The 26,544-nt window shown below is 50.9% G+C and overlaps 2 protein-coding genes across 2 annotated transcripts in view; one reads left to right on the top strand and one right to left on the bottom strand.

Annotated features, from left to right (window-relative positions):
- STK32C (serine/threonine kinase 32C) overlaps positions 1-9,123 on the top strand; it is a 78,892-nt gene extending 69,769 nt beyond the window's left edge. Inside the window, exons 7-12 of the mRNA XM_032191007.1 lie at positions 426-529; positions 629-745; positions 2,356-2,481; positions 2,642-2,773; positions 4,221-4,288; positions 4,858-9,123. Of these exons, the coding sequence (XP_032046898.1) occupies positions 426-529; positions 629-745; positions 2,356-2,481; positions 2,642-2,773; positions 4,221-4,288; positions 4,858-4,996 (686 nt within the window). The 3' untranslated portion in view covers positions 4,997-9,123. The remainder of the gene's footprint in view (positions 1-425; positions 530-628; positions 746-2,355; positions 2,482-2,641; positions 2,774-4,220; positions 4,289-4,857) is intronic.
- A 2,042-nt stretch (positions 9,124-11,165) lies between these two features.
- Positions 11,166-26,274, bottom strand: DPYSL4 (dihydropyrimidinase like 4). The gene is made up of 14 exons (XM_032191542.1): positions 26,212-26,274; positions 24,644-24,732; positions 24,167-24,351; positions 23,209-23,373; positions 21,757-21,818; positions 21,579-21,659; positions 20,109-20,177; positions 19,863-19,983; positions 19,004-19,160; positions 17,642-17,783; positions 16,497-16,667; positions 14,879-15,058; positions 12,861-13,032; positions 11,166-12,205 (listed from the first exon to the last, which is right to left on the bottom strand). Exons 1-14 carry the CDS (start codon positions 26,248-26,250, stop codon positions 12,114-12,116), a joined length of 1,725 nt encoding a protein of 574 aa, XP_032047433.1. The 5' UTR covers positions 26,251-26,274; the 3' UTR covers positions 11,166-12,113.
- Between the last annotated feature and the right edge of the window lie 270 nt (positions 26,275-26,544).

Raw genomic sequence — 26,544 nt, 5'->3', positions numbered from 1 at the left:
TAAGAACTAATAGCTGCTCGTTACATCTGGGTTTTACCTTGGGAAAATGCTCGCTGCATGCCGTCTCATAGCTCCTGCCTGTTGCAAAGGCACAGAGTTAGCTTAGCCCATTAATGCATGCACCCAAATCGTTCAGCAGAGCCCTGCTGGTGCTGCCGTGCCAGCCTGCCCTGCTCTCCTGTCCCGCTGCCCTGCCCCTGTGTCCTGCCCCGCCGCCAGCCTTGCTGCTTGCTCGGAGGGAGCAGAGCTCCTAGCACCCTCCGTGGCCGGGCGTGCTGCCTCCTAGCTTGTCCTGACAGCCCCCCGGTGGCATTCACGCATGAAAGCAGTCACCGCGTCTACCTGCGTGCATGAAGTAGGCGATGGAAACAGAAGCTGACTGAAGTCAGTGAATAAACTGTTGTGGTTGTGCTCTTCCCGTTCAGCTCCGGAGATTTTCCATTCCTTCCTGAACGGCGGGACGGGTTACTCCTTCGAAGTGGATTGGTGGTCCTTGGGAATTATGGCTTACGAACTCCTTCGGGGCTGGGTAGGGTGCTTCGGACTGCCTGAGCTCTAAGAACACGCGTCCTTAGTGAGCTGCAGAGAGAAAAGTGACTTTCTTCTCACCTTTCTGTGTTTCCCCCAGAGGCCGTATGACATCCACTCCAACAACCCAGTGGAGTCCTTGGTCCAGCTGTTCAGCACTGTCAGCGTTCAGTACTCGTCCACGTGGTCAAAGGAGATGGTTGCGCTGCTGAGGAAGGTGAGGTGCCCTCGGGTGTGCTTTGAACTCTACATGGCAGGACTAACATGAGATCTTTCAGCGTGTTAATGTAAAATTGAAATGGGACTAATTTTATATGACTTTGCCCAGGCTTAACCATAGATTAATCTTGTGTTTTGCTCTTTCACTGACCTCTGTAGTAAGATGCATTGCTTCACAGCAAGTGGAGAAAAGAGGCTGATCTTGTTGTAACAGTCCAGTTCTTAGCTAGGCGAGGATTGTGTTCTCCCAGCATCCAAGCAGAGATGTGGCCTTCTGACTTGGAAAGGTGGCGATCATGGCTGAGACAGCAGAGTGAGATGGAGGAGTCTGTGCTGAGCCTGCTGCGCTAGCTGCTCCCTCCTCAGCTCTGCACGGCTGAAGAGTCCGGCTCAGGGGCAGTTAGTGGTGAACCTGTCCGAGAGGGTTTCTGTACATCTGTGAAACAGCTGCTGGCATTTTATTGCTGCAGCTAGAAAGTTGCTGATTTGGGGGGCTGTTTGCTTGAGAGCTCAGAAAGCAGCTGATGAGTATGCTGTAGGAAAGGTGTGCACAGCGCTGACAGCAAAGAAGGACTCCGATATAAGGTAATGTCGGGTGGACAATTTACATGACTAGGTTTTGTTTTAAGGAGAAGCAGAGTTAGTTACCACTGGGTGGAGTGTTGCAGCAAGTTCACATTGCCATCTGCTGGGCTGCACGAGGTGCCAGCTTTTAGAAGTGGCACAGAGCTCAGTCACTGGCTGTGGCCTCCCCATGGGACGCCCTGTCCCCACACCCCGCTCTGTCCCCTGGCACCGCTGCCCTGTGCGCTGTGGGAGTGCCATGTGGTGGGGGTGAGTGTCACTGCGTGCAGGGACATCTTGTCCAGGCTCCCCGGGCAGCAGGACTGCGCTCAGGTTGTGGATGCCAGAGCAGAGCTGGGAGGGCTGGAGGCTGGGGCTCGAGTTCTGCGTGCCCTGGGGAAATCACTGGGATGGGCCCCAGGGTGGTGGCGTGGCCAGGCTGCAGCCAAGGCTTTCGGTGCTGGAGACAAAGCACTGAGTTATCCGGGAGCCTTACCCAAGTGCCATGCCAGAGATACCACGGATCTGTTGAGCACGCAGCACGGTACCATGCGGAGGTCTCCGAAAATTCCAGTCTGCCTTCACATCGGCTCCTTGGTGGAGCGGCAAACGAGCTGCCATTCCTGTCTGATTAGTAGTCCGAGTGTGTGATAAACAGAATAACATCCCCTGGTACACAGAGGAGGTGTGAAAATAGGGCGTGTGCTGTTTGAAGCTCAGGAAGGGCCCCTGGGGAGGCCGAGCACCTCAGGGGCTGCCTGCTCCAGCCCTGGGGGAGCGGTGGCAGGGGGGTCCCGCATCGTGGGCACCCACGGGGGGAGGCAAAGCAGGGCTGCTCCGAGCTGTCACCATACCAAACTTGTGACCGCTCTGTAGAACAGCTTTCTGAGTTTTGTGTTTGTTTTTTTAGAGGGTGTTGCATATTTCCCAAAACAAACTTTGCAGCATTGCCGAGTTACTCGAGTGCATTCGGGAAGCAGGGGGGGGTCTTGTTCCTCTTGTTTCTGTTTCTCTTTCCTCACGGGAACGCTTTTGTCATGGCAGCTGCTGACGGTGAACCCCGAGCACCGCTTCTCCTGCCTCGCCGACATTCAGACGTCAGCCTACTTGTCAGCCGTGGTCTGGAGCGACGTGGGCGAGAAGCGCGTGGAGCCGGGCTTCGTCCCGAACGTGAGTACGAGCAGCGGGCGGCTTCCCTCGCCCAGCCAGGGCCAGTTTGCACCCTAAGGTGAAGGGCTGTGCTCAGCAGTAGTTCCTGAGCACGTTCGCTGAGGGGGAGGGAGCCCACCCCATGGCTAACCCACGCCTGCGGTGTCCCTGTGCCCCGCAGAAGGGCCGCCTGCACTGCGACCCCACCTTCGAGCTGGAGGAGATGATCCTGGAGTCGAGGCCCCTGCACAAGAAGAAGAAGAGGCTTGCAAAGAACAAGTCGAGGGACAACAGCAAAGACAGCTCCCAGTCCGTAAGTGATCTCTGTGGTAACAGCCAGCAGGGAAAAAGGCTGAGATACCAACTGTGGGGGTGTGCACCAGTAGTTACTGCGGCACTGCCTTCCCGTGCAGATTTGTTTTGATAAAAACATTTGCCAAATGGAGTCTTCATGACAACCAAATGTTCCTCTTACATAAGTTTGATAAAACCTTTTTACAATAATCCGTGGCTTGGTAAATGAAATGAGAGGTCTGGGCATGCTGGTCCAGAGCAAAACTAAAAACAAAGTCCGTATGGTCACAGCCTCTCTGAAGGGCACTGTCCCACGTCTCCAAACGCTGCGGACGGGGTTAGGTCGTAGTGGTTTGTCTGAGCACTGGATGATGGCCACACAGAAACAGCCAGGGTGTCGGTTCCATTTTTTGGATAATAGGCCCGGCTCTTCGTTACGCCACGTGGGCTGTACGCCTGTGTCAGCCCCCGCAGCCCTGCTGGGCTCCTGTCTCGGAGAGGCCGGCACGTGGGTGTGGGGGAGCGTGCCACGAGCGCTTTCTGGGGAGTTCATCAGCCAGGAAATGCAGCTGGAGATCAGACACATTTGTTTCCCTTGTTCACTGTGGGCGTTAGGGTGCTTTTATGTCAGTAGGGGGATAAATACAAGAGTCTGGGTTTTGCAGATCAGACACATCCTTGGAATAAAACCACCACACTGCGCACCAGGGCAGGTCCTGGGGCACGGAGTGCTTTGTGGGGGCCAGGGGTGGCAGGATGCGTGATCCCATCACCGCCACTTTGGTGCTGCAGCTCCTCTCTTAGCTGAGCAAATTCCAACATGAGGAAACAGAAGCTGTCCCTTCCTGCAAGGACACCGGTACCCGTTATCTGAGCAGCAGCAGGAAGCGCCGGTCAGGATTTTGCCTGTCTCATTGTCTGCGCCCATTAACTGCAATAGATCCCTTCCTTCTTCGACGGGAGTTAATGCTGCGATCAATGAGACTTACTGTAAGAGGCCGAAGGATAAATCGGGAAGCTGGGGAGGAAAAGAACAGAATAAGCAGACCTGAGAGTACCTCTGGGAGGGTTTGTTGGCGGCAGAGCTGGGGGCGAGCTGTCTGCCAAGCCCCTCAGCACGTGCAGCAGCACAGGCTGGGAGCTGGCCCCGCAGCGGCACTGTGTGAGCTCAGGGGAGGTCTCTGCACAGGGACAGACGGGTGCAGGGGGTCGGATGACGGCAGACATGGGACATGAGCCGTTGGCACATCCACACCTTCCTCCTGCCATGTGGGCACTGTCAGCTCCCCGCTGTGTGCACCCCTGAAACAAGCCCCCAGTGAGAGCCACAAAAGCGATCGCTTGTGCTATTTCCATCAGCTGACGAGGCTGAAGTTCCTGGTGGCTGCTCTGTGCTGTGCCTGCTGTAGGAAGCAGAGAGATGCAGATGGGCCTTCTTACGCCTGTGTGGTTTTTTTCTTCAACAGGAAAATGACTATCTCCAAGAATGCCTTGAAGCTATCCAGCAAGACTTTGTCATCTTTAACAGAGAGAAGTAAGTGTGGGGGGCATTTTTTGGAAATAAGAAATACTTTTCTTCCTGTCTTATCTCAGAAATTCAGAGTGCCAGAGCCTGAAGGTCAGGAGCATCCCACTGAGGTCTTGGCTCTGCATGACATGTCAGCCCAGGAGCTCAGGTGGTGCATCCTTGTAAAAAACAGTTGTTCCCAGAAAGGGGGACAAGATCAGTAGGTATTAACCACTGCCGGCAAAGAAAATACACTACAGAGAAGCTTCTGGGGTCTAGTATGCACATGACACACCTCTAGTTCACCCTTACTGTCCCCTTGTCGATCTTACTTTTAGAGGATGTTGTTGGGAACAACAAAAGCAAGGAGCATGGGACAATTTTCCCTGCATGTCACAAGTGGGCAGTAGAAGTGCTGGCATTAAAGCAGCTGCTGCGACTTGTGGCCGAGGTGGGGCAGGCAGCGCTTCGGAAAGCTGAAGGCTGCTTCAGGCTGTGGGCACCTCACGAGGAGCGGTGCTGCTGCTGCAGCCACGTTCCACACCACCCGTTCTGCTTTTGCCCTGTGTGACCCCTGGTCCCTCTGCCCCGCACAGGCTAAAGAAGAGCCAAGAGCAGACGAGCGAGTCCGTGTCCCCCCCCGAAACCACCGATGAAGCCGAGACGGAGGCCGAGTCTGAGACCTCCAACCTGAACATGTGCAGCTCCGTGTGCTCCTCGGCGGGCAGCAGCTAGGCTGGGGGCCGCCGGCCGCCCCCTCCCCGTCCCCCGTTCTCAGGTTGCGCTGAGTTAACACCGGCTGCGCTCCGAGACAGCCGGAGGCACGCGGCAGCTCGTCTCGCGGCGCTGTAGCAACACAGACAGTTCTCACAGAACTGAACTCGGGACTTCGGCGGACGCCGGTCTGCACGCTGGGGTGCCCGTCGTGGGTAAGGGTCCTTGCTATGCAACGAGTCGGAGGAAGTAGACCGATTTCTTTATTTGTTCTTTTCTAACGTCAGGTTGCTGATCTGGACATGCTTTTAACACACTAAGATGCCGACACGCGGAGTTACACCTACAGCAAAGGGGCACAGAGGTGTGGAGCAGGAGGCAGGCTGACCGGGGCTCACGCCGTACTCTGGCACTCCCAGCAGTGAGGGCTGCGTGGGGACGGGCGCTCCCGCTGGGAGTCGAAGCAGCCCCAGCGCCTCGCTGGTCCCAGAGGGTGGCAGCAGCCTGCTGAGAGCCAGGGGCAGTGCTGGTCCCGTGGAGCAGGGACGGTCCTGTGGCACCGGGAGGGGATGGCCCGGGCACACCCTTGTCCCTTCATCACCTGCCAGAGTCTTTTTCCCGACTCCCGGCAAATAAATGTTTTTTGTGCACTCCATGGATTCTCCTGGGGCTTGGTAATGATTAAACACATAATTGATATGTAAAATGTATTTAAAATATTTGCTTTCTTCACATAGCTGTTGTGAGTTGCAAGGAGCTGTGCAAACGGATCAGATCGTTCTGGTTCTGTTTGTCCAGGTTCGGAGGGTTTGTTTCATCACAGATGCAGATTTTAGTGGAAACCCAGTGGGTGGCCTTACAGTGCTGCTCCGTCACAAAAAGAGGGGAGTACCTGATTTCACCCTTCGCTTTACTTTATTTTCAGTGTAAAGTAAAACTGCTGTGTATAATTTACCAGTACCTGTTTTGCCTTCTTAGTAAGACAGGAGATCTCTGACTTGTTCCAGCTGTTACCTTTCTTCTTTTTTCAGGAGCCTTCGCTATATTAGTTGCTTAATCTGCTGTACAGTGGCTTTCGGTTACTATTGCTAAAAATGAGCCATTGGGTCTGCTGCAACACAAAGCTGCTGTGATATGCAAAGGTTTCCTGAGAACTGCATTCACTTTACAGCTATCATGATCTGTTTGCTGCCAGCCGTTCAGGAGGTCGCTGGGTTTGCATCCCTCGTGCATATTTTTAACACAAAATGGGATAGAAAATGTTTTTAACAGATGCAGACTCTTTTAGAACAAATTTTGTGTTCAGTGGATGAAATAGAATGGCTTAACCAGTTTAAAACTCTTTTATATGAAAAAAAAGACACAAAGCATTTATTTTCCACAGTTTTATGTGGAAATCAGTGAGTGACTGTGTTTGTGCAGAACCAAACTTTCAAAAGTCTTTAAACAGACGTGTTCAGGTGTGCAGGCACAACTTTTGTGGGGGGCTGGGGGAAGCCAGAGCTTTTATACCAGTGGCACAGGGGTGTTTGGGACAGCGCCAGGCAGGCGGTGCATCCGATGAGCATCTCTGCAGTACGGCCCCGCGGCTCCACGGAGCGGTGCGGTCCCGTGCGCGGGGCTGGGGGCTGGCGGCAGGCACTGAGGGAGCCACGGGGATAAATGGGTCCCATGGCAGCCCCGCTTCCCTGCAAGAGACGGTCATGGCTCTGTGCCTGGGGGGCATCAGCGTGGTGCTGGGGGCACGGGCAGCTCACGGAGCTGGGCTCTGCGGCGCGTCGGAACGAGTCCTGTCCGTTTGGAGGTACTGCGGGCTCTGCCGGTTGCTCCTCAGCCCTGTGCTGTCTGCATGCGTTGTGTTTCCCCCAGCATCCCCACGGAGCTGGCAGCACGGCCGTGGCTGTTCAGCACCAGCTGCAGGAGCAGCACGGTCACGGGAGCAGCACGGTCACAGGAGCAGCACTTCATCCTCGAGTCACATAACCACATGGAGACGGGCTCTGCTTGGCTTCTGGTAGGAACAGTCTCATAACCCTGCTGCTGCGAGGGGCTGGAAACCTGCCTCGTGGCCTGCCGGGAGCCAGGTGGGCGTGAAAGGAGCAGGATGAGGGTCACGAGATGTTTTTATTCAGGAAGTATGAATTATGGGTGATTTACTTCACCGGTATGAATGGTTCTTTTCATTAAACTCCATTTTACTGTTTTGCTTCTTTCTGTAAATAATGACAAACGTTAGAGACTCTGAGAACAAGGAGAAGTGTGACTTTTATTTGGGGACCAAAATGCACCCTGTGTGGGAGGTACAGGTCCATCCTGTTCAGCCGCCAGCTCTCAGGCCAGAGGAGATGTCTGCAGTCCTGTAGGACGTGTCTCATCAGAGATCTTCATCGCTTTCTTTGGGACATGTTACAAATGGCCCGTAACATCCCGCTGCTGCGTGCAGACACGAGCTGGCTCGCTTCCCAGAGCCCAGAGCGCCTCACTCCAGAACCTGTCCTGGTCGTTCATGTTCTCTTTGCAGCACTGCACGTCCTGTGTAAGTGGTGGAAATGCCCTCAGCAGCGCCAAGCAGTGACCTGCAAAGCTTCTGGGAAGACACCACGTCGTGGCTGACCCGGGGGCAGATCCTGGCTGCCCAGAAAGCGCTGCTGAAATCCAGCAGACACGTAGGGGAACGCGTTTGGGAACTCTCGTTTCTGCCTCACATCAGAAACTTCTGAATCTTACTCCCTGGGGACAGGTGACACAGCGTAGACTTTCAGGATCACTGTGCCGTGTAGTCGAGACACCGTGAGTACGATATAGTTTGGGAACTCATTGCCAGTAACGCATGGACACGCACTTCACTACTGCCCACCTGGGGAACGGGCTTTATTGATGCCTGCTTATGCAGAGACCCCGGAGATGAAATTGAAAGAAACGAGCAGTTGTACAAAGTGATAAATGGGTACCTGTTTGCTTCACTGTCAAAAAAGCCCAGGATGGGTTTTAATGTGTCACCCCTGCTGTGCCCTGCTCCCTGTCGCTGTTTTGTTTGTGTCTGTGTGTTTTCACCTCAATTCCTGCCGTGGGGCCATGGGGCAGGGCGTTGTTTGTCACCTTGGGGTGTCGGGGCCACTCTCTCACTGCCGTCTGTGGCACGTGGGCTGGGCTGGGTTCACATCAACTGCACTGCAGCTGTCCCCGTGCTGCTGTCCCCGTGCTGCTGTCCCCTGTGTGCCCGGCTCCCTGCGGCCCCGTGCCCAGCGCATGCCCTGGAGCAGAGCGTGGTGCCCGCGGCCGTGTGGGCTGCTTGTGCCAGGGCAGCAGCGCAGGCACTGAGGCTGTGGGGCGTACGCCCTGTGGAAGGGCTGGTTCCTAGGAAAACCGCGTTGCTTTGAAGTCATCTGAGCCCTTTCTGTCCTTTTGTTCTCCCTCTGTTGCTTCGGAGCCTGATTCAGCTCCGGGTGTAAGCAAAACTCATGGTGAAGTCGTGAAGCACTACCGCTACCAAACCCGTAACGCAGAGCCTGGCAGTTGATCCAGCTCTGGTTTACATCTCCACTAGAACCAGAATACAATAATTTTCTGTATATAGATATTTAAATACATGTATTTTTTGTATGACAGATTTATACAGGGTGTGCCATTATCTGCTGTGGAAAGTCTGCATCACCTATAAATTATTCTCCTTGAATTCCTTGCCATAAGAGTTTCTTATCTCCGTTGTATTTTGAAGTTCTGCAAAGTTGCATATTTTTAAGTGTTTCCATTGAATTACACAGACTTCACTGGGAATTTTGCATAGAAAACAAATGCCAGATCAGGTCCGGATGTTTCTTTTGTTGCCAGTTCTTTATTATTGCTCTATACCTTGCCAAAAAGAGAGTAGGAGTAATAATAGCAAAAATGCCAATAATATGAACCTGACATCGGACAGTGCCGAAATCCTACTGCCTTGGTAGGGTATAGTTTTTAATTATTTCCTTGTAAATTGGATATGTAAAGCATATCTCTGTATTTTCAGTTCATACATTTCTGTACTTTTATTGCATGACAATACTACCATGTCACGGAAGATTTCAGTTATGACAACAAATTTGTGTTTTTGCAAATACTGCAAGAAGCCATTGCATATGTGGAGTAATAAATGTGTGTTTTTAACATTGCCAAGTTTTTGCAGTCATTTCTAGGTTATCGCTCCGTAGGAAAACAACATTAAAACTTGTAAAAAGTGCATGCTATAATTATCTCTCCTGTTTACGCATCGCAGACTGGAGTTGTTTAGCATCCAAACTACACCAGTTGGTGTAAAGGCCAAAAGACGCCACCAGCACGCTGCGTGTGCTGCATTTCACTTGCAGAAGCTCTGCAGCAGCGTCACCTTGCAGCCGGGCAGTGAGCAGCTCTGTTGGTGGCAGCAGCTCTGTGAGCAGCGCTGCATTTCCCCAGCTTATCCCAGTGGCAGCGCAGTGCCCGCTGGACCCGCTGGCCACAGGAGCGTTTCCAGTCGCTCAGCTGCAGCAGCAGTGCCTGCCATCCCCCACCGCCTGCCCGTGGGTTGGGATTGCTTCTCCTAAGAGGCTGCAAGCCGCTTGCTGGGGCTCATCCTCCCCATGCTCAGCACCCAGGTTGCCTTTCTCCCTGCTCGGAGTGCCTGCGCTGCTGTTTGGGATGGCTGGGTCTGCACGAAAGGTGCCTGCGATGGATGGGTTGGCAAGGAGCCCGCTTGCCCACCAGAGGGTGGTTCACTGCAAAGAGCCTGCCAGCTGCTCTGCGTGCTTTGGGCTGCTCCCCGTGCGAGCGTGGGCCCTGCTTCCCGGTGCCTCTGCAGCCGCGGGCTCCGGCCGGTGCCCCTGCTGGGTGACCCTGCTCGTGCCCTGTGCAGCCTGCTGTGCTTGCAGCTGGGCAATTGTCTTTCAATTTCACTTTTTTTTTTTTTTGAACATTGTGCGGTTCTTCTGCTAGAAGGTGAGACGTTCATCCCCAAACACTGGGCATTGGCTCGGCGCTGCCTCCAGCCGGCTGCCCTGCTGGAGCTTGGGCTTGGACCGGTGACCTGCGGGGTCCCTGTCCCCCTGCAGCCCCCTGTGAGCTGAGCTCCAGCGTCACACGGCGAAGGGACGCCAGCTCCGTCTCGCCAGCTGAGCCAGCGCCTGGAAGCGTCTGACCCAGAGCCTGCAGCGACGCTGTCAGAGGGAATTAAGGCCACGCAGGCTGCTTGTGCCCCAGGTGGGTTCGCTTCCCGCAGGCTCTGGATGCATTTGCAGACAGCTGGGTCTGCAGGACCCGTCACACATCCCAGGGGGGCACGCTCTGTGTTTTAGCCCCCGCTGCTGTGTTCGGAGGCTGGGGTGAGCCTGCAGCATTGCGGGCTCTGCTGCTCCCCAGGACACCCTTTGGGAAACAGCCCCCACGGAGGGAACAAATGCAAACCCCTCCTCAGCAGCAGCGCTGATGGGGGCTCCTGGGTGCTGATGGGGGCACTGGCCCCAACCCCACCCGCGGGGCTCAGCGGGGAGGACGGTGTCTGCAGGCACTGCCCTGGTCCCCCCGGCCCTGGCCTCTGAACAAGCAGCCTGGCTGCTGAAGGAAGGCATCTTGCCAAGGAAGAGCTTGCAGAAAGTCAGAAAGTCCCCTGCTAAGAACAGTGGGATTTGGGGCAGTGCAGGGCCTAGGAAAACCCAGGGGTGCAAGCCCGTGTTCTGGGTTACTGGCTGCGGTCAGCCCCACTGGGTGGGGGGCGTGCTTCTTAGCAGCACACAGCTTTGGGAATTCATTCAAGTGAGCGTTTTCCCTAGGAATGGATTTTACAGTTTTTTGAAGGAAAATGCTTTTTATTAGAAAGAAACAAAACACAATTCAGGAAGAAAATAAATAGATGTTCAATAGCCTCGTTGTAACTGCAGGCAAAAAAAAAAAAAAAAGAAAACCATTAAACAAAAATAAATTATTTCTTTTAAATAAAATATATCTGAACAATTGCATATTCATCTGTATTTGATACAGAAATTCCTAAATGTAATTGCATGGGGCTATGAGATATAGGTCAGAGTAGGCAATCTAAAAAAAAAAACAACTCACCAAAAACCTCACCAAACTCTTACTGTCAGTGTGCAGAAACCCACACGTCAGGAATCAATCTTACAAACTGTCATGCATAAAAAGCCAAGGAAGACCACACAAAAGTAGACTAAGACCAGTCAGCCACTTCCATCATTTCAGGATTTCCAACAAACTTTATTCAAAGCAAGGAACAAAACCCAAATGGTGATCCATTCTGTCAGAGGTCCATGCATAGCTTTGTGGCATAGAGGTTCACTTTTACTGAACGTACCTTTAAATATAATAAACGGGGTAGAGTAGCCTTTATAAAAAAGTCTGTCATATGCAACTGGCCTTCAAATGAGCCTTTTATTGGTTGTAAGACATACACTTGGTACTTGAAAAATGTATAAATAACCTTTAAAAACGAGCCTAACAAGACTACAGGAGACCGGACACGTGGCTCCCACGAACACAACCACGACCCTGGCCTGCCCCGACAGCACCTGCACCAGCCCCAGGGATGCTACAGCCAAAGTTGGCCACGCTGTGGGCTCGTACCACTGCGCCTTTCGTCAGTGACGGCTCCTGGAGCATGCCTGAGCTGCCCAAGGAGATGGTGTAAAGAGCTGCAAGCACAACAGACCCGATGTGCTGTGTACAAAGTGTGCATCACGAAAAAGTCCTTGGAGTAGGAAGGGCAGTGACAGCGATGGAAAGGAGCATAGTCCAGCCAAATGCACCTTCAGGTCATCCTGGTCACAAGACAGCTAGCAGCACTGCTGAACACACTTTAAAACGTACTTCTAGGTGTTGGCATGCATATGCTAAGGGCTTTCTGAGTATCTAGGTAAGAAATACAGACTGGGAGCTCTACGGAGTGGGAGGAATGCAGATGGGCACTACTATCACCACTACCTCTTGGGTTGGCTTCGTCTATTTTCTACCTAAGAGAAGAAGGGGCCCGGGGTATCTGACGAATGCCTCGCTTTCATCCTGAGCTTGAGGGAACCAACCGTGCCTTTCCCGGCTCGGCCCCAGCCCCTGCCGTGGGGCTGCCGTGGGCAGGAGGCAGCACCGCGGGCGGCCGGGCGCAGCGGGCAGGAGCGCGGCATCAGGACAGGGAGGTGATGTTGGAGCGCCCGCCCGGCGGGGCGATGATCTTCTGAGCCGTGCGCCGGGCAATGTGGTCATCTGCCTGCGACCCTGCGGGAAGGGAGAGGCACACGGCTGTGACATCCGCGAGCTTTCATGCACCAGTCATCAAGAATTTCGCTTATGAGCAGGGCGAGTGTTTTCAATAGATGTTAATTTGGATGCTGTATTATCACGGTACAGTCTGGATTGACTTTGGTTGCCTGAACGCCTTTGTTTTTTACTGCTTCTTTCTGGACACTATAAATGGCTTTCCTGTAAACAAACAGCTTCTATGCAATAAAGCATGGGACCCTGCAGATTTATTTAACACTGATCCACCTGTATGAGTTCAGCCAGCCAAGAGAACAAAATGATGGCAGGTATTTTAAGACAAAGTGTAATTTTTTCCAAGGTCCTGCCGGGCAGATTGTCAGGGGATGCTGTGCCAGGCAGCGCTGAAGCACCCTCTGCCTACATGGGAGGGCAGCGGCGGTTTTATTGCTGGTTCCTGAGGATGGAGCTATGTGAACGGAACCCGGCTGAACAAGCCAGCTGTCGTACAGATATTTATCACTTTCCCAGAGCCCTGACCACAGGCCTTGCCACTGCCCATGGGCTCCACCTCGCCCTCCCACTCCGGGTGCCTCCCGCCAGGCCCGGCCACGCTCGTGGCAGCTCCTCAGCGCCGCCGGGCCCCGTCCCTCTGTGCCAGGCCCCCACCTACCCGACAGGCTGAACCCCGACTGGTGCAGGTTGCGCACGGGGACGGACGGCACTTTGCCCACGCAGGCCGCCATCCTCGATGCTGTGGTGGGCGCCGCGGCTTTCGTGCTTAGGACGACGTCGTGGACCGGCCCGTCGTACAGCCCCCGCGGGACGCCGTGCACCTCGGCCAGCTGCGGGGAGGGAAGGAGCAGGCGTGAGGAATGCACAGACACGGGAGATCCCGAACGGGATCCCAGCCAGTTCAGATCCTCACCTACTGCTGCAGCCGTGCCGCACTAGCCCCTGGCTGCACTCACCCCAAAAGGAATAGCACTTTTTAGTCTTGCAAAACTACTGCACAAGGGGCTACCTGCGTTTTGTGAAATGAGCATAAAACTGCTTTTGATTCTTTCAGTCCCAGCACGTTCCACCAGCAGACCCCGTAAAGGTGGGCAGCAGGAGGTGCCCGGCCCCTCGCCCACCATGCCCTGGTGGCAGCGTCCCAGTGCACGATCAGACGTGGTGCCACTGCCACGTCCTGCCACACTCCGTCCCTTCAGACCTGTATGAGAAAAGCCACAGCTGGCACAGGGAAAGGACTTCATTACCAGTCCTTCATCCTGAATGTGCCTAAGGCTGTTTCTCCTCACAGGCAAAACAGTGGTTTGGGAGCCACGGGGTCAGGATGGGCTTGTTTTGCAGATGAGAAGTGCTGGGTTTCAAGTAAGAAGGGACAGACTGATAGGTTATCAACAAGTATAGAAAGTTTTCTATAGCAATTTTTCTCGTATGTCACCTTCATCTTCATGCTGACTGTCACGCAGAGAAAATACCCAGCTCAGTGCTCTACAGCACTCCCCTTGACCCTAGCTCTTTTCCAAAGCTCCAGTTAAATCAAGGATCAAGAGATGGCATGGGCAGACTGTCTGGTTGTTTGCAAAGTACCAAAAGTGCCTGCCCAAATGAATTAACTTAACAAAGAAATCACTGACTGACTGGCTTGACACTCAATTATCATCTAGCCAGGAGACCAGGGACCTTCAGTAAGTGAGTTTATATTTAGCAAGCTCCATCCTTTAGGACACAGCAGTGGCACAGGGTGTCTTCTTTCAAAGCTAACACAGACACAACCTGACTGCTAGCAAGGAGCCCAGGGGCTCCTTGTCCCCGCAGTCCGCATGGCATCCGTGTGTGAGTGATGCAGAGGATGCCATGAGTGCCAGGGAGATGGAGCTGACATTGCAGGGCTCCTTGTGCTGCAGCTGCCGGTGCTGCTGGGCTGCCCGAAGGGACTGGAGGTGGGCCACAAGGTCCTGCCCTCTGCTGGGAGCTGCCCCAACACCATTGACCTTCCCCTGACTCCACTGCAGCAGGGACTCCAGAGGCAAACTGGGACCGCTGCTGCCAGCGCCAGTGCTGTTGGTGAGCTTGGGGTTTGTGATTCTTGCACTGCATTCATCTACAGTGCATAATGGAAATGTCTAAAATAACGCATGGAAAAAGGGAGGGAGGGTGCAGTTGTTAGGGAGATCTGTATACATTTGAATGTCTTTGTACCTCCTAAAAAAGCTGTGCTAGCACACTGTGAAGGACTTTGTTATTTCCAGCAGCTACTGAACACTACCCCTACTAGTCACGGACAGAAGCAAAGCAGTGGATTGGTAATACAGTAACGGAATCATTTCTAGCACAGGTAGAGATGAATTCCTCCCTTCTACCTCAATACAAAACAAACAGATTTGGTAGAAGCCATATTTTTGTTCTATAACTTTGTAACAGGTAAGTAATACTAATAAACTGGTGTGATCAATTATAATACTAAAACGGGCATGACGGATTAGTTTGTGCCAAGCCATACACCAAAGCGGTTACATGATGACATTACAGATTTCCAAGGTGTGAGGAGGAGTAGTGTTAACAATACTCTTGTTTCTGCTGCCCATTGCACCAGCGGGCATACCAGAACAGTGACCAGTACAATGATGCAAGGAAATTGCAATGAAAATATGGGAATATTGCAAATAAAATTCTTCTTACCCTGTTTCTTGCCTTTATTCTTTTATAAACAAAATCAGGGAATGTCTTTCTGGGAATGAAGCGACCTGATCCCTGGGTGACAAACAGGTTCCCATCCTCAAGAACAACTTTTCCTTGACTTATGACCACAGTAGGAGCCCCATGGCACTCTGTGCCTTCAAATATGTTGTACTCCACATTCTGGAAAAAAAAAAACAAAAAAACAGGATGTTAAGTAAATTTAAGATTTAAGAAAACGAGGTCACAGTCTATCCAGTTACACACACATGCATTTTTTTGTACATTACTCCTCATGCACAATTAACTGTACTTAACTTAGGCCTTTAGATTTCAATAATAAGGTTCTTCTAATTGGATGAACTAAGGCAAAGTAGAACAGAAAAATTAAATCCCCAGAAGATTCAGCAGTTGACCAAAAGACTTGTGGCATTCCTGAAGCAAACCAGATTTTTACTATACATTAACAATTAATTATTTCGAAACCTCAGAAGATCTCTGCTGCAGTTCTCTGTTTGGTGACAAAGTTCCTGTAACTTTTTCCAAGATCCTGCAGGTCTTCTACCACAATAAATGAGAATTGTGTTTTATGGGAAATACAAAATCATGCCAATTTTTTTCAAATACTCCCATGGATATCACTAAAAAACTACCCAAAACTCAAACATTACCATGAAAAAATGCTGCATCTTGAAAAAATGTAAGAGAATTTTCTGGACAAAAAATAAACTGCTTCTATTTTTTAAATAAAACACCCGAATATTTCAGTAATAATGATAATTTTCTTCAATAAAAACCCATCTGCCAAAAAATGTTTCTACATTAGTTTAGATCTGCTCCATCTCTAACTCACCTCACACCAACTCAAATGCATCCCTCACTTTCAACTACAGCTTTCTACCCGAGACTCATGTTGGAATTAATTTGGGGATGTCTGCAGCCTGGAAAACCACGGATAAAATGCCACCAAGAGACACCCCAAACCTTTTCTGACCGACTTCCTCTGCCGACCAGCAACACCTGCCAAGGACCAGAGCCCAAGGGGAGTGCACCTGGGCCTTTGGGGCATGCTGGCGTTTGGCTCTGGTGGCAAAATGGCTTTATGCTGTGAGCAGCTGTTTTCTTAAATCATTGCACAGGTATTAAAAGAACTACTATCTGTTTTCTGAATTGGAACTTAGAAGTTCACATTGACCAAACAGGAGTTAATGTGAGTTGGGGTTTGTTCCCCCATGTGCATCAGGCCTCCACATGCTGCCTTCACTGGACACACTCTTTCTTTTAGTTTAATACTCAAAACAAGGTCAACCCCTTTCTCCCAGTCTGCAGCGAGCACATCAGTCATAAGATCTGTGTTCCAGAGGCAGACTGTCTCAGATCAGTCACCCAGCTACTCAGTCATAATCCTGCCCCTCACAAGTTCTCCAGTTCTACAGTAAACAAGGGATATTTGTATTTGTTTGCATTTTAAAAATCAAATGCAAGGTCCTTCATCTTCTTATCCACATTGCTCATCTCTTGGTGAATGCAGAAATCTTTTTGATCTGAGGAACTCTATTACTTTACTGCTCTCTTCTGACTGTAGTATCATCTCAAGAAAATACTTTAAAATATAGTTTACCAAATTGTGGGTTTTTGCTGAGATAATTTTTGTCGCCTTGGGGTTCCACAAGACCAAGTCTGCGTCAGAGCCGACTGCAATTCGCCCTTTCCTGGGGTAGCAGTTAAAGATTTTGGCAGCATTTGTACTGGTCACTGCTACAAAGTCATTCTCATCCATCTTCCCTGAGACCTGGAGAGCAGAAGGAAGGGAGAACCATTTGATACGGGAAAGCACGGCAGTCCCACCACAAACCAATCTGCACTTTCTATACAAAATCAGAGATTACATGCAACCTTTCTCTTAGCGCTTTTATACACCGAAAAAATCCCCCAGTCTTGATCATAGTATTTAATTCAAGATTTTTGTTCCTGTGATGGTAATTAAGCCCTGCTGAAGCATTAAACAACTGGAAATGGACCACTCAGACGTTCAATTGCTGCCTCATCTAGTGGGTGGCATCCCTGCCTACAGCAGGGGGCTGGAGCTGGATGATCTTTAAGGTCCCTTCCACACCAAGCCACACTGTGATTTACAGAATTGTATTTCATAGAAAATCTGAGTGGTCCCACAAGGATCACTGAGTCCAACTCCTGCAGAACTCCCTTGTTTCCTCCAGAGCAAAGCCTACGTAGGGCTTCAGCACGGCTCCCTGGCTCTGGGAAGTGTCCCCGTAGCGCTCCGTGCCAGGCGATGAATTCCCAGGGGCGCTCTGGGGGGTGGCAGGCCATGGGGCTGAGCACACTGACCTGCAGCGGTGTGGGACAGGGCTGGGGGAACCTCCTGCAAGTACAAAGGATGCTCCCTGTCCCCACCAACCTCCCCGGGCCTCCTGCGAACACTAGTGAAGAGCAACATCGCATCCTCCCCTTACAGAAATCTGTGGAGGACTCTCTCCTGACTGCAGGTTGAGGCGGGGGGGCTGTTCCCCCAGCGAACCCTTTGAAGACACTTTGAAGGCACTGGAGTGTCTCATTCTCTCCCATTATCAAGCTCTTCTGAAGGAGCAGTCTAGACAATGTCACACTTCAGGGCTCATTTGAATTAATGAGAAATCTGACATCATCTGACACAAGCACTCTTCACATCCACTTGTGTTTGCGTGGAGGAAGGAATCGGTGTTATTTTAGTGCCTACCACAAAACCGGTGTTGTTTTAGTACCTACCACACACTTTTCCCAAATTATCGCCATTCGTTCCTCAATGCCGTTTGTTCCCTCGGGAATGAGGGTGAAGTTGTCTTTCCCCACTGCCTTCTGGGCGGTGGTGAACGTGCAGTGGGCGCTGCCCGCCACCTGCAGGTCCCCGCTAGGACAGATGGAGAGAGGTGGTCAGAGGAGGCACACAGCGGAGCGGTGGCGAAAACGTGTTTCCTTTCCTGTGAAAGGGCTGCTCTGCCTGGGTGAAGTTCACCCTGGCCTACAAGACTGTGTGACACAAGGGCCTGCGGGCTCTGTGCTCCGCCTGTTTGATGTGCATTGATTTAATCAATAAACGCTGCCACACAGGCAGGCGACTTCAGATCTTTAAATCCCATTGAAAGTCAAGGTACGTTGAGGCAGTTTTTACAAGTACACAGAGGCATCTCACTCTACCAGTTAGCACAGGAATAAAGCACTGAAATCTTCTAAGAACAGGAACAGCAGCCCCGTATGTGCTTTTGGTATTTTCTCCTAATCTAGCTATTACTTTTACTGTTTAGCAACCATCTTCATCTTCGTGCCTTCCTTTTGAACCTCATATTGTTTTATTATGAAGGTGGGTCTCAGAACCATTCTTTTGATATGGTGCTAAAACATCTCTTAAAGCAAGGATATGGTTAAATAAAACAAGATTCTGGATAAAACCAAATGTAAAGTACTGTAAGATATTACATTTTATGTAGCACTGTATGTATACGTACTGCATGAAAATGCAAAGCTCCAGTCACTGCTGCATCTGTGGATACAGACAGAGCACATGCAGGCTTTGTTATTCACCTGTCCATTTGTTTGCTGACTTGTCAGTGTCTGTTGTGTTTGTGAACTGTTCCAGAGATGTTCAAGCTGACATGATGGGCTTTGTTGTATAACAATTGACTGAAAACAGCTCTCCAAGGTAACATGCCCTCAATGTTTATGTTTCAGATTTTAAAAGCTTGTGAATGCCTAACGTTGCTTCTGATGAAACCCTTCAATTTACTGTAAATTTAACCTAATACTGGTAGATTTCTGTGGGTTATGCCTGGGCCCTTGGGTGATGCGGAGGGTGCAGCGCGCTCCATTCGCAGTTCTGCGGATGGAAGCAGGTCGTGGGAGACTGATTTATATGGGAGAAGTCTGCTAGCTGCTACCCGGCTTCATCAAAGCCTAACCTAGATTCTCTTTCAAAGCAGCCACACGACTGTCTCCTAGCTCCTTGTTAGAAAAAACAACCCAAGATTTACGATTTGCTATGAAGAAGTGTGCCCCCCCGGGAATGCCATCTGCACTGCTCCTCCACGCCCCGGCGGGCAGGCTGTGGGCACCACGGCACGGCACAGAACTCACCAGGACAGCAGGGAGGTGAGGCGGTCCGGCGTGCTCGGGTCGGGGCTGATGGGGGGAGAGGTGACGAAGGCTGCGGCCTTGGCCCAGTTCTTACTCCAGTAGTGCGAGCCGTCGGTGCCGAGGCTGGCGGTGATGGGCTCCCCGTACACAACAGTGCCTGCAGAGCAATGGGAGCAGTGACTGCAAACGCGCTGCGTGCCCCTGAGCCTCCTTTCACACAGCACAAATACCATGGTTAGCAATAAGGATGGCTCCATTTACTTCTGGTGCTCTCAGCATTTTGGCTTTTTAAATATAAACTAATCTCTCAGATTATCTCAGATAACTGGGAAGTGCTGCCAGAACAAGTTCTGAATGCGTCTCTTTTCTCCTTAGAAAAAAAACACATTTCTCTCTGATAAGTGTTACACATTTCTTTACATCAAATTGGAGGCTCTCTGGCTGGGGGCAGCTGTGGCTGCACAACACCATGTGCTCGGGACACTGCTCGACCTTGCTTCCCTGTAGGAACATTGCTAGCCCTCCCCAGTGCACCCCATTTAGCTTTGGAGTTTGTTCCAGTTCCATTTTTCATTTAGTTCATGAGAAATGATCAGAAGCGAGGTGTTATTTTTTTTTTGCTGCATCTACTCAGATCCGGGTGTCAGTTTCAAGCACATCTCTTCACATCTTTTGAGTTCAGTTCAGAGCAATTAGCTCTGGCATACTCTGTGAAGAAAAGCCAACACCAAGTTTTAGCACCCTTAAAATGTGACAGAACTCAGGTGCTAACGAGTTCTTAAACCTTGCAGCTAGCGTGACATTCCTGGAGGTATTTAAATTGGCTTAATTAGTGTGCAAACATTAAATAGAGCTTTACCTTTTCTCTTTGCTTGGGCTAACACATCTGCTGCACCTTTGCTCATTATTTTTGTGATGTACAAGGGGCAGTTGGCTTGTTTTGCTATTGTGATGGCCCGGTACACTGCCTCTGCTTCAACCTGCCGACACAAAAACGAATACAAGCAGAGAACATCTCAAGACATCTCTGTCAGAGCTGAACCACCACAAGCCGTGGCTGGTCTGCAGCTTTGGATAGTTCTGCTGGAAAAGCTGTTGACTTTACCTCCTCGGGGCGGCTCAGGACATGCCCCTCTGGCCCCGTAATCCCAAGGTCCAACAGTCTCTTCTGCTCCTAGGGGGAAGAAGATGAACAAGAGCGGTGAGCAATGTGAACAGTCCGTCTGAAGCAATGTGGGACTCACCTTGCTCAGAAGTGAATTCAATTCCATGATACACGTAAATGATAAATGAATACAATTGCATGGTATCTATGGCAATCCATCAGCTGCTGGGAGTGAAAGGAAGGCCCAGCTTATGCTGTGGAAACATCTTTGGACTGGGAACTGCTACATGTCCTTTGGACCTTCTCCATTTTTTAAACCCGGTTACAGTTCTGGAAGATTTGGGATTTCAGACCCACCACTGCCTACTCTAAGCCTGTGCTAAATATGATTCAAAGCTAGGAAAGGAGCAGGTATCTCCTGGACCCTCGAGTCCATGGCTGAAGCTGCTCAGAGAAGCCCAAGGAAGAAGAGAAGATGAGGGTGGGAATTACCCTCTATCTTGTTTGTTCAAATAAACCCATTTCAAGGACTGGGATTCTGCTTTCATTTTAAACTCTCCTCCCACACCATACTGAACACTTAAGTGACCGTAAGCTAAAAGGAACCACAAGTCTAATTCTACATCTATCACCTATTTGCAGTATTTACCTAGGACTTTCTTCTCTAAAGCTAAAGAGGAAAAATAATAAACAGTTTGCAATTCCAAATAAATTCCTGAAAGCCATTTTTGGATATATATATTACCACGTCTAATGTAGATTATTTAAAAAATGCAAAACTCTTTAACCTTCTAAAGTCCTCAAGGCTTCTAAGCATACTCAAGATTTCTAAACAAGATAAATGTGATAAAGTATCACTTAAAGCAGTCAGTCAACCTTTAAGAGGCCCCTATCTGGGAACTATTGAGCAGATTCCTGTGATGAAACCCAAGCGCATGGGAAAAGCTGGGAGGATGCCGTTGATTTTAGCAGGAGCCCCAGATCCTGCACATTTGTGTCTGCACATGCTACCACAACAAGATTTCCTCTCAGCCCCTTCCCTCCACAGCTTTGGTACTCAGATTATTCTGGAGACCAAATCCCACCAGGAGCCTGTGGGGGGAGGAGAGAAGGGGCAGGTTAGGGCTGACACCATTTCTGGATTCCCCTGCCCTCTTCAAGGCTTGGCATCTACATGCAAGGAGGAAGGAGAGTTTGCCCTGCTAGAGGTTTCAGAGGTGAGCAATCCAGGTGACAGCAGCGGACAGCACACACTAGAAGTGCACGCTGATTCCCTTCACAAAGCAAATTCAGGTTACTCCTCTTCGTCTCATTTTGAATATCTTTGCTGATTTTGCAGCATCAAATGAATGCTAAAAGCATGCTGGCACCTTCTGTTAGAGTCTGTGTCCTATCTGTTGAAGTCAGCACTTTGCCTTACATCAAGTTACCCTGCTCCACCTTTAATTTAAATGAATGTAATTACTGTACCTCATCAATGATGTCTCCATTTTCAGCATGCACTTGGGCAATGGCCCCCAAGTCTCGAATAATGCTGAATATTTCATACATCTGTCAAGAGAGAAGGGGTTGCCCAGTATCAGACAAATTATGGTCTCTGCTCAGAAGTGCAAAATTACTTCTATTGCACCTTGGCTGTCTGTATTACCTGGGCATCAGTGCACTGAAGTTTGTCTTTATAAGCCATAAAAACCAGGAAGGAGTTCACGCCTTGAAAAAAGAAAACGACACGTGCATTTATTGTCACAGCCCAGAACGCAGCACCCTGGGACGGGCTGAGCAGGGATGCTCGACTCGGGTGCTTTGTGCAGGGGGGGGCTAGGCTGAAAGCAAACCAAGGCTAAGCACGGAAACTCCTCTCGTGAGAGCTGAACCCCACGTTTTGGGAGTCATGAGAGACAATACTCTCCTATGTTTGGATATACCTGAACAAAAAAAATACATCGTCCATTTCTGATTTTAGATACTCTCTGTAACTTGACCTGAATTCACAGAATTAAATGCATTGCTTCCAATCTTAATTTTCCCTCCAGAAGTCTGAATTTATGGTTTCTTTCCAAATTCCAACTGTATTTGAATTAATGCATTAGTGCCAAGACCACAAAGTACAACACAATATGAGACTCTCTTGTTTTAAAGCACTGTTGGCATTTAGTTAGACAAATAGATGTACAGTATTTCTGCACACAGCATTGCACACAATCTTAATTCATTTCTATCCAACATGTAACGTGTAGCACAGAGTCAAAGCCTGACAATTGCCACAGTTTTTTTACATGGATAAAGGCAACAACTAATCCCAAACTACGATCAAATTGCAAACAAACTGTATTTCATGGGAACATACATATGAAAAATATCTGGTTTAAGCTTTGAATGGCTGCATTACTTCATCCGCTCAGCATTTTAATGGGAAATTCACTGCAAATTCCTATGTTAATTGACCAATTAAGCCCTTGCTTGCAAGACTGCAAATTACACTGAAGTCATTTAGCTCTACATTAGCATATCTGAAAGCAAAATGTAGTCCAAAACATTGAATTAAGTATTAATGAAATGCATGTATTCCTGACACATGGCCAGCTTTTTGGTAAGCTATGTCCAAGGGATACTTTAGGATGTACAGGAATTAGAAGCACAAATGACATCTCTGGGAAAAGCCTAAAGCTTTTGGGCCTGTTAGCCCAACCTCAAATGTTTTTCTTTAGATATTGTCTGTAAGTCAGGGAGCCTGACTCAGGAAGCCTGATGCGATTTCTGTAGTTTCCAAAACAGATTTTCAATACTGGGCTGTAAATTGCCCAGAGGTAAGAGCAGATGAACAAGATCCTGCAAAATACGTTAGGGTATGAATCCAGTGTCAATACTCTTGTCTACATCTTTAACCTAGATTGTAAGAGAAGGGTGATTCACCCCTCAATAGCAAATGAGTAAGGTCCCATGCACGTACGCATTTACCAGTGGATAAAAGCATTCCTGCAGAGCACTGTCACAGCTTACCCTGGGGGAACCTGCTTATGTGCCTATATTGCAATATTCTTTTTTTTTTTTTTTTGTTGGGGATGAGGGTGTGTCAGAACGCTGCTCTTTGTGCCCTTACCTTTGTCTTTCACGAGGGCTTCCAGCTCCTCCTTCAGGCTTTCATGCCAGCGAGGGATGTCGACGTGCAGTGAGTAATCACAGCAGGCTTTGCTGTCGGCGCACTCTCTCCACTGCTCATATGCAGCAAGAAGGCTCGTCCCGGCGTCGGGGAACACGTGGTCAACTGAGGAGATACTGCAGAGTATTGGTATGCTTTCTAGGGACAGCTCTGTGTGACTAGAGAAACACCTGGAGATTACAACAGCCACAGGTATTTCTGTGCAAGACTTTACTGCTACGATAAAGAGACATTTTCATAGTAATTTGCCTTTATAGCTTTGATTACAGATAAATGTATCAAAAAAGTGAAACAAACGAAACAGACTAACTGATTTATGGCTATTGTTATGCCTCCTTTTTTCTTACAGCCTCCACCACATGGCAAGCTGAGAGGACAAAGCATGGCCTTGCACACTGCTGCGCAGCTCCCTTGGGCATCCCCCACGTGCAGCCACGCACCGCCCATCCCCTTCTGCTCTTCCTCTTGTGTTTGCTCTTACTCCCTACAGTACTGGCTATGACCACGGTACAGAGCGACAGCAGATTTATTCAGAGCTGCTCCTTCAGGCCAATACTACCGTGGGCTTTGGGACCAGAATAAGAACAAAACAGAAATAAAAATTATAATACATACATAACAAAAAATAAATATAAAAAGGTGTTTAAAGTTTTCTTCTGCTTTACTGTCTTATGAGGCGAAGCAGGAACAGCTACGTGTTTGCAATATATGTGTACAGCAGAGGAAGGCAGTTACTGAAAGGCACATAAAGCATTTTAATTAGCTTTGCGATGTTTTGATTACTATAGCAAAAATTAATATTTCTCTGCTTTGAGGATAAATAAACTCTGCCACGACAAGAGTGTTTCACTACACAATGTTCTACTTAGCAGTCTGTTCAGACACTGCTCCGTCTTACTGATCATTGTGGTTCCTCCTGCCAGGGCTGCTTTCGTGCCTTGGTAGAAGTCATCGGCAGAGGTCATCCCCATCACGGGCATCTGCAGCCTCGTATGCACGTCTATCCCGCCCGGCACAACGAGCTGGCTGTAGGCATCAACTGTCTTCACCCCACTGGGCACGATCAAGTTCTCTCCAATTTGTCTGAAAACAGTATTAAGGTGCCCTGGTAAGTGGCAGCAACTTTTAAGTGCAGGTGTACAAAGAGCCCAGCCCAAGCCCTAGCCACTAGGGCACACTAGCCACTGCCTGGCCATATCCTAAAATTCTTGTTTTTCAGAGAGGGGATGTATTTCCAAGAGAAAAACTGACAGAAGTGAACCTTGTTCAAATTAAATGAACAAATTTAATTGTCAAATGTAATTTTCCTTGTTCAAATTAAATGTAGTATGCCTGGAAATTTTGTTACAAAATATATATATATATATTAACTTACTTTATTAAACCATCTTCCACATAAATGTCTGCATAAAATGACTGGTCATCGTTGACAATTTTTCCTCCCTTGATTAGAAGCTGATCACTCTAGTGGAAAAACAAATAAAAATTCAAGATTGCTTTATTTAGATGCTTGTTTACTCAGAATGAGCTTTTATGAAGTCTAGGACTTAGCATTTTGTTCCTTGACGATCCAAACTTAGTTTAATATCCTGTGTTCCATACCGAAGCCCAGCTGTACCCTGCAGAAAAGTCCACAGACACTTTCCGAGGAAGACAGGATCTCCTCTGATGTGTGCCATGAGCCCAGGCTGTGGATGTGCAGAGCCCAGGAGCCCAGCTCCAGAGGCCCGGCTCGCAGGGAGCCTGCAGGCAGCCGGGTGCTGTGGTGGGGCCCGTGCAGAGCAACCCCCTGCAGGAGCCCGCTCGGACCCGTGACCGATGCCGGGACCGGCTGCCCGGCGGCTCCAGCAGTGTTGCAGGACAACATCCCGCAGCTCAGTCCTGCATCTGCTCCTCCATCAGCGCCTCTAGTGAGGGCTGCTAAATGCATCTTATTAACCCGGTAATTTATTGGCATTCCCTAATTAGTTTCCCCAGTCTTGTCAGAGGCTGATAATGCCTCAAGGACCTGCCTCATTTCAAAGCAAGACTGTGGCACGGTTGTCAGCCTTACAAGATCTTTAACCAAAAATCAGAAAGCAGCTGCATTTCTGTAAACATGGAACTGCAGCGGAACGAGGGGCTCCCTCCCTGCTCCCTGGTGCCTTTAAGGGCTGGAAGGGGCCATCCCGGGGCCGTCCCGGGGCACAGACCCCGCGGGGGGCCACAGGAGCCTGCTGCACGGCAGGGGATGGATGGATGGATGGATGGATGGATGGATGGATGGATGGATGGATGGATGGATGGATGGATGGATGGATGGATGGATGGATGCACCGTGTGCTGCCGCAGCGCCCAGCCTGGCAAACCGCCGGCGTCTGCTTCCAGAGCCCCCAGCGCCGCACGGGGAAGCCACCGACCGACTGCGCTGCTGCTTCCCCAGCCCCCGGGGCGCTCAGCGCCTCCCGCCCCGCTCCCGGCCCCGCGGTCCCGGTCCCGGGAAGGCTCCGCGCAGGAGCGCGGCCGGGGGGCGGCCAAGGGAAGAAAGGAAAGAAAGAAAGGGAAGAAAGAGCGGAGCTGCTCGAGCTGCCCCGAGCCCCGGCAGCGGGCGAAGGAGGGGAAGGAAGGAGGGGAAGGAAGGAGGGGAAGGAAGGAGGGGAAGGAAGGAGGGAATCCCCCCCGAGCACCGCTGCCGGGCTCCGCCGGGCGCAGCGCCCCCCGCCCCGCGCCCCCTTCGCCTTTGTCCGCGGCCCCGGCTCGGTGCTGCCGGGCGGACAAAGCCCGCAGCCGCCGGGCCGGGCCCACAAAGGGCCCGGGGGCCGCCCGCCGCCGCCGGGCGGGGAGGGGAAGGAGGGGAAGGACGGGAGGGCCCGTGCGGGGCCGGCCCGGGGGGGGGCGGCAACCGGGGAGCGGCCCCGGGCCGCGGCGAGCTCCGGGCGCCGGGAGCGGCTGCGCCGCGCTCACCGTGCTGCGGGGGATGCTCTTCTTGCCCGGCTGCGACATCCTCCTGCCTGCCCTGCCTGCCGCCCTGCCCGTGCGCGCCCCCGTGCGCGCCTGCGCGCCCCCGCCGCCGGCTCCCCCCCGCTCCCCCTCGCCCCCCCTCCCCTCCACGGCCCGGGGCCGCGCTGCCGGCATCTCGGGGCCGGGGGGCTGCGGGACCCAGCCCGGGGCCGGCGGCACCTCGGGGCGCGCTCCCCTCGGCCGTGCGGGGCCGTCTGCGGGCCGGGGGCTTCGCCAGCGCCGAGGGGAGCGTGCCCCAGAGGGAAGCCACAGCGCCCGGAGCGGGTCGGGGCGGCA

This window comes from Aythya fuligula, chromosome 7 (genome assembly GCF_009819795.1).
Source record: "Aythya fuligula isolate bAytFul2 chromosome 7, bAytFul2.pri, whole genome shotgun sequence".
Lineage (NCBI taxonomy): Eukaryota > Metazoa > Chordata > Aves > Anseriformes > Anatidae > Aythya > Aythya fuligula.
This window is presented reverse-complemented; position numbering and strand designations above follow the sequence as displayed.